Genomic DNA, 19026 nt, shown 5'->3' on the forward strand with positions numbered 1-19026 from the left:
ACTTGATCTGAAGAAATAAATCAGGGTGGCATCTCAAGAAGAAAGTATTGTAGTAATGGGCTATTTCAGTTATCCTTACACAGATGGGGTATCTTCATTGTCACGTCACGTCATGTCATTCATGACAAAGAGAGACAGTTTCTTGATATGCTAAATGACAATGCCCTAGAACAGTTTGTCTTGGAACCAGCTAGAGAAGAGGCAAGCCTGGACTTTATCCTTCCTAAGTAGTTCCCTGAACTTTTGGTTGAAGCACTAGAGAACGGTGGCCATAATGCTATTCAGATGATATTGAATATCTAACGCAGACACATTTTACTTTAAAATGTTACTATATCTGAAGCAGGAAGCCTGCCAGGGAGATAGTGGGACTTTAAAATTACAAGGCAATAAAAGGCAAAGTGAAAGAGAGCATGGAGACTGCAGAGAAGCAGAACGAATTCTTTGCATTGGGCTTCACTACAGAAGGACAGATGCATTTACATAAACTGATTTATCAGGGTAGAAGTCTGAAAAATTGGGATGGGGAATAAGTGATATTACCATTGAGAATACCAGTATGCCACTGAGTAGTAGTTGCAGCGGAACACTGGAGGCAGAATGGTTTGTGGTACGTGAGAAACAAGATACTGCATTAGAGGGCCTTTGGTTTTAACCATCATGACTGTTTTAGTGAGTTTTTAAAATCTCCTTGCATTTTTGCTAAAGTGTCGAACTTCTGCCTTATGAAAACAGAGAAAGCTCCGGGAGGTATCTACGAAGTACCAACTCTTCCAGAAGCCAGCCAATTTTGAGCAACGTATGCTGGATTGTAAACGGGTTCTGGATAGTGTAAAGGCTGAACTTCATGTGTTGGATGTGAAAGATACTGACCCAGATGTAATTCAGTCTCACTTTGATAAATGCATGGTAAGAGCAAATCTGGCTAGATTTTTCTTTTTTAAATGTTATTTCGCATGTTTTCCCACTTTGTGGTTTTTTTAACTATGCTCGTTTAGCAACACAATCGTCTGCAGGTTTGTTCAGAAGTCCTGCTGTGTTCTTTGGAGCTTATTGCCAGGTAAGCTTACAAGAGGATGTCAGCCTAAGTACTTTGTTTCTATCTGCCACTTGAAATTAATATTCCTACAGCCTGAAGAAGAATGCTCACAGAACCTCTTTGCTGATGGACAACTCTGATAAAAAGTAGCTTTTTTGAATGATTACACCTAGCTGTGCAAGAATACCATTACTGGAAGGATGTGATTCATGCAGATGTTATTAAAGCAGAACATACTCCAAAGGCAATCTTAGCTCTTCAACGGAATAGTACCTGCAGCCAAGTTTAGGAAATATTATAAATTTTATCCTTTGTCATATTGTATTAAAATTGAAAGAATTAACCTGGTTCTTAAAACTCTGGGCACAAGAATAAATAATAATCTTAATTTCACACTGGGTGAATTCAAATGGAATGGCAAGTGTATAGTGTAGCTCTTGGGACATGGTTCTACCTCTCTCCTTGCACCCACTGATTTTCCCCTTCTACGTCTTGGTTCATGATAGCTATAGTTTGCTATGACATTCAAGTTCAGTGGTGTAACTACTGGTTCTGCCACCCAGGGCAGTGACTCTTGATGCGCATATCTGGCTCAGCCTCCAAAGGAGAAGGAATGGGGCAGCAGTGACATTGCAAAGCCTCTGAAACATGAGCAGCACTACATACCTGGTGCCGCTGTTTCTCCTGTCACCACCACCATCTTGGGTGGGGCTCATGTGGCACCCCTTCTGGCCTTGCACCTGGAGTGCACCCCCAATCTCAGCTAGCCGTGCCATTATGCAAGTTGGGGCAGTCTGTGGTCAGCAGTACCATTCCTGGTCTACAAATCTAAAACAGAAGTCATTGTTGGAAGTAGGCTTATGAATCTGGTTTAAAGGTAAACAATATAGTTAGTGCTTATAATTTTCCCAGTTTGGATATTAAGACATGATGTGGTTGAAGTAAAAAATTGATTGTGTGTGCAATGGCAGAAGGAAGGAGAAAAAGAGAATAAGGAGTGTGATGGTGCAGGAAATTTGCAGTGACCAGAACCTGCAAAGGCAAGCATTCAGATACAGTATGACGTAAGCAACAGTTATTTGACATTGAAAGAAAACTAACTTAAATGGTAATCAAACTATATATTCTACTGGCTCTAGAAACTCTATAAGACCCTCAGTGAAGTAAAGCTTGAAGTGGAGACTGTAATCAAAACAGGAAGACAAATTGTGCAGAAGCAGCAAACAGACAACCCTAAAAGCATGGATGAACAGCTGACAGCCCTGAAATTTCTTTATAATGATCTGGGTGCACAGGTAAGAGCCAAGTTGCACTTTTCTTAGTGCAGTTTTGCTTCATTGTATAAAACAAATTTCACCTGCTGGCTGAAGTCCCGTGCCTTTCAAATACTTCACTAGAGTTGCAGGTTGACATCCCAAACCTAAAAATCTATAGCAGTGTGCAATTACTATAATGTTGGAATAATGTCATGGTTTTAATAATGATTTTAATAATGTTGGTGCTGTAGTTAAGAGAATTCTTCCTCTGTCCTGGTGTATTTAGCATGTTTCTACACATAAATCTTCACTATTGAGAACTTTGAGGACAGAGAGCTGAATATGAATGCAATCCATTTTATATGGTTAATAGAGAATGAGTTAATAATAATAATAATAATAATAATAATAATAATAATAATTAATAACTAGGTATTTATATACCGCCTTTCTGGTCATCGGATTACTCCTCTGACTTTATTCAAGGCAGTTTACATAGGCAGGTGTTTCTAAATCCTTCAAGGGGATTTTTACAATCATAGAGGTTCTCTCTTTCAAGAACCAACAACGTTTCAGAATGGATCTTCCTGGTTTGGTCTCACTTCTGGCCTCCAGTTCTCCCATGCAGGCTGACAAGCAGCTCAGGCAAGACGCTTCTTGCTCACAGCAAGAGCAGGTGGAATCACTCAGCTCGACTTGTCAGCTGTTTCAAGGCCTCGCCAGTTCAGGGAGCTGCCGGTGTCCTTGAACTGGCGACCTTCTGATGTTATCTTTGGGCTAATGGAGGCTCTGCCCTCTAGACCAGGCCTCCTCCCCTACCAACAATACCTTTGTATTTGTTCTGAATTTTATGTTTTAATCAAATATAGCAAGATAGAAAAGATTGTTATAATCCAAAATTGGTAGCAACTATTGAGTGGAGCAGAACAGATGTCTCTAGAGCAGGGCAATCCTCTTGCCCAGCTGTACAAGTTAGGTATTTGATATTTCTATTCTAAACCGGAAGCTACTCCTGTAACCCAGTGGGCAGGAGGTGTGCATTGTGAACTCATTTACACCCTCCCTGAGAAGAAAGGTTGAAGCTCAGTGTGTGAACAGTACAGGGAAATATATATCTATATTTCCAGTGTATAATTGGACATCCATAGCTGCCCTTTGCCCCTCCCCCAGGGGTGGCAAGTGCGGCTGCGAAAGGTATGACTGGCTGAAGATTTACCCTGTCTTGAGAAGAACCACTGGGAGCGCTGATGGTACTGGCAAAGGTGTTGGTCAAGTATTTAACATTCCCAGTTGCATCACTGGGTCTCAAGCCCCTCGAGTAGACTTTGTACACAGTTCAGAAGTCCATAATTCATCTGGCTCAGCTGCCCAAGGTATCGGTCCAATAAGTCCCGCAGCTAGGTCCTTCTGGAGTGGCCCTGCACCCTCAGCCAGGAGTGCCTCTTGCCCCCCCCAGCTGCTTCCAGGGTCTGCCAGGGCACCCTGCTGCTGGTCCAGATGGCTCTTCCTCTCCTCAGGGGCTGGTGTCTGGAATTGCCCCTATAGGGCCTACCCCCTGATCCCCTGTAGGGATGAAGGCTCCTCCCCTAACTGATAGGCGACTCCTCCCCCTTCAAGGCGAGGCTCAGTAAAGCTTGCTTTGGAGCTGCCTGCCAAGCTGAGTTTCCTATTGCTGTTTGTTGTGTTGCATTGCTGATATCATGACCAGGCTGCAGGGTTCTGCGAGAACCACCAGGCACCACATCAAGTACCACTGGTGGTACCCGTACAACTGGTTGAGAAACACTAATGTAGATAAAATATGTAATCTCTTAATTAGGTAGAATGTGTGTCATTATTACAGCTTAATGCTCCACTAGATAATAAGCATCTTTTTGATCTGCTAAACATTTTTTCATGTTGAAGAAAGCTGGGAATTTCTTTAAAATATTCATTGCTGCCCTTTGCACTACCAGAGAGACAAGATACATTACATGCATTAGGCTGCTGCTTTAGTTAGACTAGTTGCTGTAACGGAAGTATCCAAGAAATCTTCAGCTATGCTTTCCATTGGTTCCTACATTGGTTACATTTTTAAAAAAATTATTAGGGAGGTTTCAGTGTGTGTTGATTTGTTTAAATGATTTAGATCCTGCCTTTCCTTCCAAATAAACAGCATGCTCAAGACGGTGTGCATCGTAGACAGAAAACAGTAAAATGCCAATACATGAACTGCAATAATAATACAAACCATAAAGTATAGTACATTAAACAAAATGCTAAAGCAAAATACAGAACCCCAAAGCAGCTACTGCTTTTCAGAAGGAATGCTGAGCAGAAAAGGAAAGTTTTCTCATTGTGCCGTAGAACCAGCATGATGAGATTTTTCTGTAAGCTAGGTAGCAATGGGAGTCACTGAGAGCAAATGTATGTAGAATATGCCAGTCTATTTATCTTTCAGTTATAGAATGGTTAACACAGACCTTTTTGTTCTACTTGTTAACAAAAATCAAGTGGATGATACAACCACTACTGTGCTACCTTCAGGAGTATCTCCTGCTGTTCTTGTTGTACCAGCTATTGAGGGGTGGGGGGAATCAAATCCTGTAATGCCAAACAATGAACCTATTCCAAAAGAAGCTACAAAAATCTTAACAGTTGGAAGCTGGAAGCAATTCCTCTAGTAGGCAGCTGCTAGAGCTGGAAAAGGGCATCAGTCCCATTGTCTGTAATTTGATACCATAATGGTCAGCAATTGTTCCCCTTAAAGATGCTCTTATGGTTGAAACAGCATTCTGTTTTTACTTGCTGGTCACTGCATGCATTTTATGACTGAATTTTATGCAGGTCACTGAAGGAAAGCAAGACCTGGAACAGGCATTGCAGTTGTCACGTAAACTCAGGGAAGAGTCTCTGTCCTTGTCCCAATGGCTGGAGGCTACGGAGGCTGAGTTAGTGCACAAGTCCACCTCAGAGAATTTGCTTGCTGACCTGGACACTGAAATCGCATGGGCTAAAGTAAGCAGCATTAAATCTTGTGCCTAGAGACTGTTGTCCTCCCCATCTCATCTACATCTCTATGAACCATGTACATAACCTTTATTCCATCCTTCCACCAAATTTGGACAGGTTTTTTGTGCAAGAAGCTTCTAAACCAAATAGGCCCACCAGCAGAATCATGTCTTCCAAATTCACTTGTCACTCTATTGCTTCCACTGATGCTGCTTCATACGTTTGCAGCCCATTCGCAATGTGCCCAAATTCTTCCAACAAACATGTCATTTTGAAAATTACATTGAAATAAGGATGCAGTTCCCTGGAAGCAATTTAGCCAATGTTGGGTTTTTTCTGCCCTGTTCTGCTTTCTTCTTCCACAATTAGTTATAGATACTGCATACAAAAAATGTAATCCAATAACTGATAGTACTTATTCTGCTGTTGGTTGCTTGTTTACATTAAGCTGAAGCAAAAAGTTAAATGTAAGCTTTAAAGCAGGATTTTGGAAATGCTGTAATTGCTTACTACTGTGCAGATGGCAGTTGTCTGTGTCAAAGCATTTATGCTTGTGGCTGTAACTAGGAGCTTAGAATTCTAGATCTCTGGCATTTGTTTCACAGTATCCAGTTCCAAAGCCGTTATGTATAGCACATGGTTATTGTGTCTGCCATTGTTTGTCCTCTGCTTCTTTAGAGCAGTAACATCACTGAGACCTTGTAAGGCATATTATTGGCTGTAGATTAAAGTAAATTTTTTTCCAAGTGTTGAAGGATTAGCTGTCTTGAAAGCTATGCTAATAGAGCGGGGATAGTTTTTCAAATAAACAGTAGAACTGTGACCGCTTTTTGACATCTGCAGTGGAGTCGTTAATACATTAATCAGAATTTCACCCTAGCATCACTGTAATTGTACTAGCTGCAAATCAGAGCAGTTAGTGGATGACATCCACAGTATTGCTTCTGGGAACGGTAACTCCCTCCAAGAATGGAAGGAGCATGCTTGCACAAATCCAACGCGCCAGTGGAACACTTTTTCATTCTCAGAAGTATCACTCTGGATGCCATTCTGTTACATGACAAATCTCATTTGTCACCATGATACATTTTTTTTAAATGTATCAATAGACTGTTTACTTTTTAAAAGTCAGCAAAGGAACAAATGACACAAAACTCATATCAAATGGAAATCTTTTCCCCCATTTACTGCAAACTTAGGGCGCAATCCTAACTCCTTATGTCAGTGCTTTCCAGCACCGAGGTAAGGGAACAAACATTCCCTTACTTTGAGGAGGCCTCCGTGAGTGCCCCCCAACTGCAGGATGCATTGGCCATTGACATGTCCCATTGGCACCGCTATGCCAGTGCTGGAAAGCACTGGCGTAAGGGGTTAGGATTGCGCCCTTATCATCACTAGTTCTTCTACCACTCCAGCCACTGGGAGCTCCAGCCACTAATAGGAATCCTTGCACAAGTGGAAGGGGTCTTTGTACAAGCATGACACTCCTTTTATCAATGGAGGAAACTACCAGTGGTGCAAGTGCTAGCTAGCTATGAGGTGACTGAAATAGTCTTGATAACATATCTCATCCCTTTCCATCTTTTACTGCCCTTTTTGCAAGATGACAGCGATGGTTTAACCACAAAACAACTATTTGATGTAATCTTTTCAAGATGTTTTTCAGCGTTATGCCCTCATGAACAGCTGAATTCAGAGACAAGCAGATTAGATTCAGTGCTCAACAGTGGTTTCTTTTTCCATTAATGTTGTACAGTTCTTAGTGTTTTGAAATTAATTGGTAGTTTTAATTATTAATTTCTGTTTTGCAGAATGTCATGGTTAGTCAATTTTTTGCCTAATTGAGTACAAAAAGTCATTAGTCTACAAGGAGGAGTATTGTGTATTGGGATTTGATGTTTAAAATGAAACAGTATAAGTTCTTGTACTAAAGATATAGTATAAAGGAAATGTGCAAAGTTTTGGGTGTATAACCTAAAAGTGTAAGGGGAATCATTGGTGATCATAAGAGATACCTACATTAAAGTCTAAAGTTACAGGAGCATTCCTGCGTGTTACATGCAGGAATAACTTGTGAAGGGGTTATGTATGCTTGTGGCAAACAGGCTAATCCTATCCTTTTCCCTGCCATAGCATGCTGCTGTTCCAAAATAGGTTGCCTGTGTGCTGTGGTGATTGGGAGGGAAAAGGGAAAATATTTTCTTTTACCTCTCATTAAACCCCTTGACTATCCTCCGGTTGTGCCCTTAGCTGGCACCAGTCTGAGGAGACAAAGGGGACATGTTGGCTGTCACCAGAGGGGACAGCATCTAGTGCATGTCTCTTACCCTGTGTGGCATTGCCTTCCATTTCCAACACACCCTGATCCTCCGGCCAATACACCCCGTTCCTCCCACCCCGCTGTTTCGCCAGAGTTGATAATTAGCATTGTGTTAGGTAATTGTGCTTCTAATACCACATTTGAATTTGTGTTCCTGAGGAATTTGGTGCTGTGCTGTTCATTATTTTTGTTGCCTTCTAGAATGTGCTGAGAGAACTGGAAAAGAGGAAAGTTGATCTTAACAGCATAACAGAGAGCAGTGCTGTAATCCAAACTTTGGTGGAAGGCAGTGAGACATCTTTAGAAGAAAAACTCTGTGTTCTTAATGCTGGCTGGAGTAGAGTCCGGACCTGGACAGAAGATTGGTGCAACACGCTTTTGGTAAGCTGTGTATGCAAGCAGTGATTACAATATTTGTTGCCTTTAAATTTGATTAGTAGAGTTATCCGTCTGTGAAAATGTCCAAGACCTGGTAGAGTTTCATAGGGTAGGATTTATTTATGATTGTTGCTGTATGGTAGTGGGCGCCGATCCCTAGCCCATGGGCTGGATCTGGCATCTGCTGTTATCCTTCTCCCAGGTGAATGGAGCTTACCATTCTGCCGAGGAGCCTCTTCTCTGCACTTCCAGTCATCCCCAATCTTCGTGATGGCTAGCTGCTTTGGAGTTCCCCAGCAGTCTTTGCACCCGGATTGCCAGGCAGATGTGTCTGGCCGGTGTAAAACTTGTGAGCGATTGGAGGCACAGAGAAGAGGCTCCCTGGCAGAATGGTAAGCTCCATTCACACCCAGGAAGGATTTTCCAGCATGCAGTGATCTCCAGTTTGCTTTAAAAGTGTAGTAGGTAGGTGATACAGGTGCTATAGTGTCATCAGATGCAGCCACAGTCATTACCCATGCACACACACACACCCCCCCCCATTAAATAATAAATACAAACCAAATATAATGGTTTTATTTTCTCACAGATTTTGGGATTTTTCTGTTAGTTCATTTTTTTATAAAAACGAGAAATGCAGAAAGCAGTGTTATGTTTTTATTCCGTTATCACTGTTTTCTCCAATCACTGCTTCATGACTTCTGTAATATAGACGAGTAATCAAACCTGCTGCATGAGCTCCTTGAGGTCTCAGCTTCTTGTGACAATATGTAGCTTGTTCATGTTTAAGATATGCAAGTGACCAGATTTGCCATTCATGAGATGAGTACTGTAACAATTTCTTTGACTGGATAAGCAAGCAAATGTGTTGTGTGGATGATTCAATGAAAAGAGCTCCAAGGAAAGGAACTCGAAGCTCATGAAATGCAGGCTACTAATTGCAGCACATTGATCATGATTTCAATCTTGAGCCAGTCTTGCAAGGCAGCTGCACATATTGTCAGTTGTGAGAATCTTGTTGAGAATGGAAAACTGTGTCAGATGAATGTGGCTTTACTTAAGAGTCCAACAGCTCTTCCAAAAATATTAACAGTGTTTCCTGCAGTGCTGAAAAAATTCTTATCTTTGTTTCTCTCTCATTCTGTACCCTTGAAGTGTCAAAATCAGTGCTGTTGCAGCATATCTCTGATGCAGTTAAAAAATGGAGAAAATGTGAGACTCATTTTTCAAGATGATTATAAATAGTATTCTTATGTGTATGATGATCTCTGGGTTAAATTGCCTTCTGCTAATCTTATGCAAACTTAATGAGCAGGATCCTTTGACTTTGTCCTGTGGTGGGTCTGGAAATGACGAATCCGGATGACAGATTCTAACTCTGTTAATGACTTTTTATATATTTGAACATATCGTGTAACTTTTAGGCTATTGCCAAGTCTCCCTCTCTCTCCCCGTCCCTAGTTTTTAAGTGGGAATATGATTGTTACCTGCATATTTACTTCCTCATTAAGCTAAGTTGAGGGTGTAGGGAAATGAGGTTTTCATATCTTGCGATTTTGCTTACCTGCAGATTGGGTCCATGGCCCCTCCATGTCCCTCCCATGCGTGCACCCTCTGGGTCCTCTGAGCCCAACATTAAAATCAGCAACAACAAAAACTACTGCTTCCGGTTTCTCCATTTCTCTTGTATGGCATTAAAAATGTCACTTCCAGTTTCACAGAGAAGTTGGAAGTAGTGATTTTTTTTTTTAATTTCGGGCTCAGTCTGAGTTCAGCAAAGACAGTGGACAGATGTCCATGGCCTTTCCTTTGCTCAAAACTCCCCTTGCCTCTGGAGAGTGGGGTGGGGATGATCCCTGGTATCCACGATTTCAGTTAACCACGGAGAGTTCTGGAACGGAACCCCTGTGGATACCAGGGCATGCCTGTAATCTCCATTTTAGTGTAATTCAATTCTGGCTTATGTAATATGAATTTTATTGTAACCCATTTGAAGGCACTAAATGGATCAGAAATGCAAATATATTCAGTTAAGTGTGGTGGTGATTTGACTACTGCTAAGTGTTTCCTGTTAAAATAGCTACAACATTTTCATTTTATTGATCTTTTTGTAGGTATTTTTCATTTATTTTACTTTGTGTTCTGCTTTCCAGAATCACCAAAGTCAATTGGAGTTTTTTGATGAGAATGTTGCCCACATAAGCACTTGGCTGTACCAGGCTGAAGCCCTGTTGGATGAGATTGAGAAAAAACCAGCCAGCAAAAAAGAGGAGACTGTGAAGGTGGCAAGCCTCATCTTTTACAGACGTAGTTTATACAGTAATAACATATTTTAGATCCAAATGAATCTTTGCCAAATTTCTGATTGACTTTTCCCACACCACAATCCCTTCCATATTTGCAGTTGCTGTGTATTAAAGCTTGAAGCTTATGTTGCTTTTTTTCTCCCCTTAGCGTCTCACATCAGAATTGGATAATGTTAGCCTTAGAGTGGATAATGTGCGTGACCAGGCTATTATCCTGATGAATGGTCGCGGAGTATCATGCCGTGAACTTGTAGAACCCAAGTTGACTGAACTGAACAGGAACTTTGAGAAGGTATCGCAGCACATCAGAGCTGCTAAGGTGAGGATGGAAGAGTCACAAAACCAGTGTATTTCTTCATAATCCCAAAGCAATCACTCCTTTCTGTGCTAATTGATTAGACAGTTTGTATCCCTCCTTTGCTTCAAAAGGGTGGATTGCTCAAGGCACTGTAAGAAACATTGAGGGAAAAAAATGTTAAAACAGGAATGAAATATAACATGCAGTAATGACAACAGTCTCAGCTAAGAGCTTTCTTACAAGTGTAAAAACTGCTACTTAGTTATATTTAGAGCTTAGTCAGGCACAAATGTCCAATTGGATAAGAAGCATGTGTTGTAGTGAAGCTGCTGACTAATAAATGTTTTATTGATCAGTAGATGGGTTACGGTCTTTGAAGGCAGAGGGATTTTGAAGATAGCTAACAAGAGGATTAAATTTATGGAGCTGCCTTATATTGACAGACTTGTGATCCATTTGGCTTAGTATTGTCTGCATCACCTGGCAGTATCTCTCCCAGGGTTTAGATGGGGTTTTTTTCCCCCCAGCGCTGCCTGGAGATGTCAAAGATCAAACCTGATGATTCCGCTTGCAAAGAAAGTGCTTTACCCCTGTAGGAATGCTCATTTTTCTCCTTGGCAGAAACATATGTCTGTACAAGTGTGCTTGTATATCTGCAACCATTTATTTAAGATATTTTTATCTTGCTTTTCCTGCTCAAAGCAGGTTATAAAACACATAGTACACATACAAAATCAAGTTAAAAAAATATCACAAAACCCAAACAACTTTAAAACTACAAAAACACAACAGCCCCAAATAAAATAATCAGCATTTCACAGTTACAAGCCAGCAAAGCAAAATCCATTAAATGCAAGCCAACAAAGCTCTACTGATTCAGTTATACAGCATTTTTGTGAGTGAAGAAGTTCACAAATTAGTGTATGTACTTTTGTGTTTTCATTTGTCATCATGTCACAGATGCTCTTCAGTCAGGAGGCTCATAAAATACCTGTCAAGTCACAACTCCATGGAATTGCAGTGGATTCCACAGACCTTGATAATTTTGAGTGTGAGTTACAGGACATGTTGAAGATTGTGGAGAAGCACATAGAATCCAGTGAAGATGATGACAAGGTTTGTGAGGTGGTTCATTGTATGCTTTTCTCTGTTTAACGTAAGAAGATTCTAGATCTGCTTGTAACCTCAGCCTGTACTTCAGGCTACATAGCTGTGTATCAGCTTAATTGTGGACATTCAGTGTAGACTGCTAGAACTGTTTCCAGAATAACAGTGCAATCCTGAGCAGCCCAGCGTCCAAGGCTACAGTAGTACTGAAATGGCTGCTGCTGCATCCTATGGCTGTTTGGGCAGCCAGCGGTGGCTCCCAAGTCCTCCTCAAGTGTAAGGGAAGTGGCCCCGCAATGGCCCAGCTATTTAGTAAAGTAGTCCTGTGTTGGGCCAAGAGGCCTGGTGTGGTTCTTTGAATCCGGCAGAACTGTGTAAGTAGAATGTTGCTTCTATTCTGGAAGTGAGCTTCCATTAGTGGAAGTACTAGTTGGGTTGCTGCCCCAAAGACTTGCAGGACCCAAATATCTTAGGGTTGGTTCCTGTGAGACTTTCTGTACATTCTGAAGTCAAAAGATGTATACATGGTACATCCAGTGTGAATCATGCCTGCATGTGTGATCTCCAAACATCCTTAAAATTTAAAAGCTTTGCAATTGGGGATAATGCATGCAGGTGCGGGTTACTGTGTAAAGACCATGTGTTTTGTTTAGCCACACAGAGTGTTGATAAGCTAATCATATTGATTTCTCAATGAGCACTCATAGCAAAATGCATACCCACCCATTCTTCATGCATAATACCAAATGTGTGTTTTGCAAGGCGTTATTTCCTTGAGATCTCTTAACAACTCTAAATGTTTAATGATCTTACAATTATTTTCTTTTAGTTGGATGAAGAAAAGGCCCAAATTGAAGAGGTTCTGCAAAGAGGCGAGCAGCTATTACAGCGACTTACAGATGATAGTAGGCGAGAGAGAATTCGTTTGCACCTTCTGCTTTTGCAGACAAAGCAGAGCAGTGCCAAGGTCAGTTAAGCTACTGTTTCTCTCACTCAAAAAATGATGGAATTTTTGAAACACCCCCATTAAGCTTATCCCAAATACACCTTAGATTTTCATTTTAGATTTTCATGCCAAACCTTCGATTTTCATTGTTCATTCATTCAACATAAAATTCATTCTCACTTAAGCCATCTGTCCATCAAATATTGTTGTTATGATTCCAAGCATTTCTCCAGCTGATACATAGCATTTTTTCTGTCATAACCTTGAAACTTGGGTTTGTCACCCAGTTTATAGATATCTTTAATGGATTAATTCTGCAGTTCTCAAACTCTCAGGGAGTTTGAGAACTTCAGTAAGTGCCTGCATGGGAGCGGGGAAGGCGGCAGGGGCAGGGCAGCAATGCGATCCCCAGGATCGTGTCGCTAAGGGGCCTGTAGGGACGGGCATTTGCTTACCAGTCCCTACAGCAGCCTCCTGGGTGTTCGGGGAGCCCTGTGTGACCGTCCCCAGGGCTCCCCAGTCTTCAGAAAGTGGAAGTGGAGCAGTTATGTTCCACTTCCAGTTTGCAATTGCAAACCGGAAGTGGAGCGCGATTGCTCTGCTTTCACTTTTTGAAGGTTGGAGAATCCTGTGGAGAGTCTCTTCCGGGAGGCTGCTGCAGGGACTGGTAAGTAAATGCCCGTCCCTGCAGGCCGCCTTAGCAACATGATGCTGGGGATTGCGCTGCTGCCTCCCGAAGCCCTGGATTAAGCAACTGATTAGCTGCTAAATATTGCAACCCTACCTGAAACTTTTTTGTCTCTGCCCGCAATTTTTATTTCATAAGGCTTATGCTTTCTAGCTGTCCAACTTCCAGTGGAGGTAAGGAAATGTACATATAGCTGCATGCTTTATTGAAGCTAAATGAGGAATTATGGTGAGCTTGGCCCCATCCTTTCATCTGACGTATGACAGCATAATAGTGTCCTGCTATCGTAAAAATGCCTCAAATGTGTGGAGTGCGCTGCTGGTGGTCATTTTTGAGCTATTACCACAGAGCGCAGCAGCAGCCCACTGCGATACCCAGTGATCAGCTCTGGTGCAGGTAAGCTGATGTGGGGGCAGTTCATGCAAGGAGAGGATGTAACAGGGTGTATTGGGATCGGGTGGTTCCTGTGACAGTTACACTAGAGCTTGTCCACTCTTTTCAAAACCTTCCCACCCCTCTTCTCAGATGTATGCCACCAAAATGGCTGGCATATGTATGAAGAGACCCATAGGTGACTTATAGGCTTACACTGGAGATAAGTACATTTTTTTTAAAACTTACCTCCCATTTGCCTTTGGGTGCCACCCTCCCATAACTTGTAGCAGATGCGTCTGCATACTGTAGTATGTTGGGGGTTACAATTGGGCAGTTTGACTTTTATTTTGCCTGATTTTTACTGTTGTCTATCCCTTTATTGCCTTCAGTCAATGACTTATAGCAGCGGTTCTCAAACTCGCAGGGGGTTTGAGGACCTCAGTAAGTCATTGCAGGGGAGCAGGGGTGGGGGGGGCAGCAGCGACGCAATCTGCAGGATTGCATTGCTAAAGGGCTACAGGGATTGGCATGCACTTACCAGTCCCTGAAGCAGCCTCTTGGGGGTGCGGGGAGCCCTGCATGACCCTTTGCAGGGATTCCCAACCTTCAGAAAGTGAAAGCGGAGCAATTGTGCTCTGCCTCCGGTTTGCAAGCACAAACTGGAAGTGGAGCACGATCACTTCACTTTCACTTTCTGTGTCTCGGGGAGCCCTGCAGAGGGTTCCCCAGGGCTGCCGGCACCCTCGGGAGGTTGCTGCAGGGACTAATAAGTACATGCCAGTCCCTGCACAGCCCTTAGCGTGATCCAGGGGATCGCGTCGCCGCCTTCTCCCTACCCCCACTCCTTAAGGGAGCAGAGTCCAGGGCCCAAAGGCTGGGTCGTTGCAATGCCCCAATTTTAGAAGCCCTGGCGTATAGGGTTATGAACCCTTCAGTTCTCTATTTCCCTGTGTCTTCCAATGAAGGGGAAGCAATCCTGTCTTTTTATCACAGAGGAGCGTTTTCTTAAACTCTCTCACAGAAACTGGGTTAAGCTCTTCAGATACAGTTTAGTTTCTGGAAAGATAAGAAGTGAAGACAGAATTGGAACCATGTTAGCACATGGTGCTATTGACTAACAATGATCCATCATATTCTTTCCTAGTTCTTATATATGCCTTCAGATGAATGAGTAGAAAACTGTTGCTGGGAAATAGGCAAATAGAGATATGGTGATATACCTCTGTTAGTCAACTAAATGGAGAATTAATTGCTTGACAGCCATTGTGCTAAGCAGTATCTACATAGTATCAGCCTGTGCCTTATAAAAGGGTTTCTTCTTTGTTCATGATGAAATAAGTTCATGATTAAGTTGACTTTTTGATAATTTCTAAATATCCTTTATTTAGAACAGGGGTGTCCAAACTTTTGGGCAGGAGGGCCACATCATCTCTCTGACACTGTGTCGGGGGCCGAGAAAAAAAAGAATTAATTTACATTAAAATTTGAATAAATTTACATAAATGAATTTATTCGAGATGGGACTTATATGAACAAATGAAGGTCTTGCAGTAGCTCAAGGCCTATAAAAGGCCTTGCACTAAGCAAGGCAAACCTTTCCTTTGCTGCCACTGCTGCATCACAGACGTGAAACAGCAAGTAGTGGAGGGAGCCCTCGTCCCACAGCTCAGGCGAGAGTCCAACAGTTGTCCTCGTACTGAACGGAGTTGCGTTGGGCCAACACAGGCTCCAGCAAGTCTCCAGGGGGCCAGAGACTCACTGGAGACTGGGGGCTCCCTGAGGGCCTGATTGGGAGCTGCCGAGGGCCGCAAGTGGCCCCCGGGCCGGGGTTTGGGCACCCCTGATTTAGAACAAACACACAATCTTTTCTTCCCCTGCTTCTTTTAACCAGTTGCCTTTACACAATCTCCATTTGTTTGCTCATAGGAATTCAGGTTATTGCAAAAGAGACATGTGGAAGTTATGCCTTCATTCTCCCCATATAAGATGGAGCAGGACATGCATTGGCTCAGTGAGCCAGAGGTTCACCTGTCAGGGCTACAAGGAGCAGAAGTACAGGTAGATCCTTATTTTGAAAGAAAAGATTATTTTATACGCCTGTATTACAAATATCATTGCTGAGTGAAAATAACAGACCATTTAGCCCAGTATCCTATTAATACCAGTAACTGATACTGGCATAGTTCTTTTATTTCTATAATGATAACAAAATTCAAATGCTGTAGTGTTTTTGGTAAAGGCTTGTGTTGCATCTTATTCCAGTCTTATGTTTTATACCACTAAGGACGCAATCCTAACCCCTTATGTCAGTGCTGGAAAGCTGGCAATGCAGCTCTGCGGTAAGGGAACAAACATTCCCTTACTTTGAGGAGGCCTCCGTGTGTGACACCCAACTGCAGGATACAGCACATGTCCCATTGGCACCGCTATGCCAGTGCTGGAAAGCACTGACATAAGGGATTAGGATTGCACCCCAAGACATCCCAATCTTAACTTGGCTAGTGCTGCAGAACGGGTATACCAGTTTCACTGGCTGTCCGAGAACAGAACATTCTGGCATTTAGCAGCAGTGACATCCACTGAATCCAAATTCTTCCTGGGCTCAGTCCACTTTCCTGGATCCATACAGACTTGCGCTAGTGATACTGCAGGTGCAGGTTTGAGTAGACTCACTGGCAGACCCATTGGGCTTACTCTAGTGAGACCTACAGAGGCCAAAACTCCCCTGCAGGATGTAGCAGGCACCACTTCATTGCCATGCAGGGAGTTACAGTGGCGTGGCTGAGAATGTCCTATGTTTGCTGAACTGATTTTCTATTTTTTTGAAACTTGCTGTACTAGCCCTTACTGCATTCAGTTCAGAGTGTGTCTGTATTAAGAAGTACTTGACTTTCACTGTACAGTTCAAAGAGAGAGAGGGGGGGGAGAAAGAGAGAGTGTGTTCAAATATAGTTTCAAGCTGTATTTTAACTTCGTCAGTTTATTACAGAAATTAAACTTCCCCTTTACAGGAATGTTTGAAATGTTGAAAGAAGTGAATGCGAGATTGGTTTTTTACCCTCTCTGTCCTTTATCCTTTTCTTTATCGAGCTTACCCTGAGCCAATCTTTCAGCTTTTCTGTGTATTATATAGAAAGTTCTCAGCAGAACAGTTCTTGAGGAACGAGATCATGCTCTTCCAGTTCACTAGGAAATTGAGCCCTGGTCAGACCGGGCCAGGCAATATTATTTCTGCCATTATTATTTGGGTTGTTCGATGGCCAAATACTTTGTGAAAATTCCACTGTGTCCTAGAAGTTCCTGCCTGCCTGGAAGGAAGTAATATCAAGTTCAATAAGCTGTGGGTTTCAATTATTCATACAGACCTTTTCACTTTATGTTTAGGTTCTGTCAATTTTTTCTTAGAGGACAATCTTGTGCATATTTTCCTGAGAGTAAGCCCTACTGAACACAGTGGGCTTTCTTCTGAGTAAGCATGCTTAGGATAGCACTGTTAGAGACTTAGAGTGCAATTCTACATGTACTTATCTGGAGTGAACTTATTGAACATTGAATAGGACTTCAGTGTAAATATGCATCTTCCAATCTGTTGTATGTATTGTTTGTTTGTTTGTTTGTGTTTACACACACACACACACACACCTCCATACCATACCATACCATATATATATACCATACCTCCATACCATATATATATGGTATATATATGGTATATATATATGGTGTGTGTGTGTGTGTATATATATATATATATATGCATATATATATGCATGCATATATATATATATATGCATATATATCTCCTCCATACCTCCTCTGGCATATATCCTCCATACCATATATGTATCCTCCGTGTGTGTGTGTGTGTATGTATGAAACAGTGTGGAGTCTTATGAAACAGTAAGTAACTTTTTGGACAAGCTTCTACATTAGGCAGATTGTCAGTACTTTTGAACTTTTAGTTATGGAGCTTTATAATTAAATGAATCATCTCTTTATGATTCCTCTCTTAACTTTTAAGTTTAGAACCAATTGAAAGATGAGAGCAGGGAGTGTTAAGCCTCAAACTGGAATGCATATTGCATAGAATAATGTCTCAAGTCCTTTCAACTTAGTACCTTGTTTTATCAGACTCTATCTGCATTCCACACCCCCTACCCTGATGTAATTTATGTTGGAAAAACATGACAGAAGGGAAAGATGGGTTAAGTACATTTCTCCTAATAACACTGCAGCAGTGAAAAAGGGAGCCTTTGCAGCTGCATTTTCCTTGGTCTTGACCAATTCACTTATGTCCCAGCTGTTTTAAAATGTCACTATGGGTAGAAGTCCATAGGTTGAAGAAAGTCAGCAGGTTTTGCATTTGTTATTGAGATCTGTGGGAGCCTGGGGTGCTACTTGCTGGATCATACTCACGTGGAATCGCTGTATGAACAAATTCCAGTCGCTTGTAGGGTTTGCATGTGTGGTTTAGGTTGATGTTACTCTTTTCCAAATAGTGCACAGTTGTATTAGTTTCGCATTTTAGCAGTTGTTTAGCAAATGATACTCCCATGTGAGTTTCGCCAAGAATGTATTCTTACTTTCTTTACAAAATGTGGTGAAGAGAGGAAATAATAATAATAATTCAGGGAAGGCAGGCATGTGGAACAGGTTGAATTAGCTGTGCCCCATACAGACTGTTTCTAGAACAACAGAAGAGCGAAAGGGAGCAATGATTGGTCACCTGACTGCTCTTTTTAACCATTAAAATTTTACAAATAACAATTGCACAGATTGTGCCTATGCACATTGGGCTCCACATGAGTAAACCTATAATAAAAAGTGACAAATAATCAGGTATGAGCAGGGTGGGAGCATAATCCTAATTTTCCATAGCTATATCCTGTGTATGTTTTAGGAGTGTTTGCATACTGTTTGAATAATCAGAAGGAAGAATTGGAGAGACAGACATGCAAATATGAAATTGCCTTAGTGTTAAGACTCTTAAATAGAGTATCTTAACAGGCAGCTTTTATTTCTGAAACATTTTTATATTAATTGACCAAACTTTATTTTCTTGATTTGAATGCATTTTTTTTTTTGGTGGAATCTGGGAAATCACAGTTATTGCCTCTTCTTATGAGTTGAACCTTGAACAAAAGGCAGCTGAGATTTGATGTTTTCATTAATCATTGGAAAACTGTAGGTAGCAACCAATAAACAATTGATCAGTAGCATTGCAAGTTTAATATTTTCTTGCTGAGGACCTTGATGACGACTTTCACACTGCACTGGACTCTAATGATGTTGCAGTCCTGTATACAGTGATTCAGAAAGTGA

The 19026-nt window shown here is 41.7% G+C and overlaps 1 protein-coding gene across 9 annotated transcripts in view; it reads left to right on the forward strand.

Moving 5' to 3' along the window:
• UTRN (utrophin) overlaps positions 1-19026 on the forward strand; it is a 416792-nt gene that overhangs the window by 131474 nt on the left and 266292 nt on the right. For 8 of the 9 annotated variants that reach the window (XM_066615317.1, XM_066615308.1, XM_066615334.1 and 5 more), the window contains 9 exons: positions 736-909; positions 2179-2334; positions 5122-5292; positions 7808-7987; positions 10138-10266; positions 10439-10609; positions 11549-11704; positions 12525-12662; positions 15631-15762. In XM_066615317.1, the coding sequence (XP_066471414.1) occupies positions 736-909; positions 2179-2334; positions 5122-5292; positions 7808-7987; positions 10138-10266; positions 10439-10609; positions 11549-11704; positions 12525-12662; positions 15631-15762 (1407 nt within the window). The remainder of the gene's footprint in view (positions 1-735; positions 910-2178; positions 2335-5121; positions 5293-7807; positions 7988-10137; positions 10267-10438; positions 10610-11548; positions 11705-12524; positions 12663-15630; positions 15763-19026) is intronic. The other variant, XM_066615343.1, reaches the window with a different exon arrangement.

The sequence above is a fragment of the Tiliqua scincoides genome, chromosome 1 (assembly GCF_035046505.1).
Source record: "Tiliqua scincoides isolate rTilSci1 chromosome 1, rTilSci1.hap2, whole genome shotgun sequence".
Classification (NCBI taxonomy): domain Eukaryota; kingdom Metazoa; phylum Chordata; class Lepidosauria; order Squamata; family Scincidae; genus Tiliqua; species Tiliqua scincoides.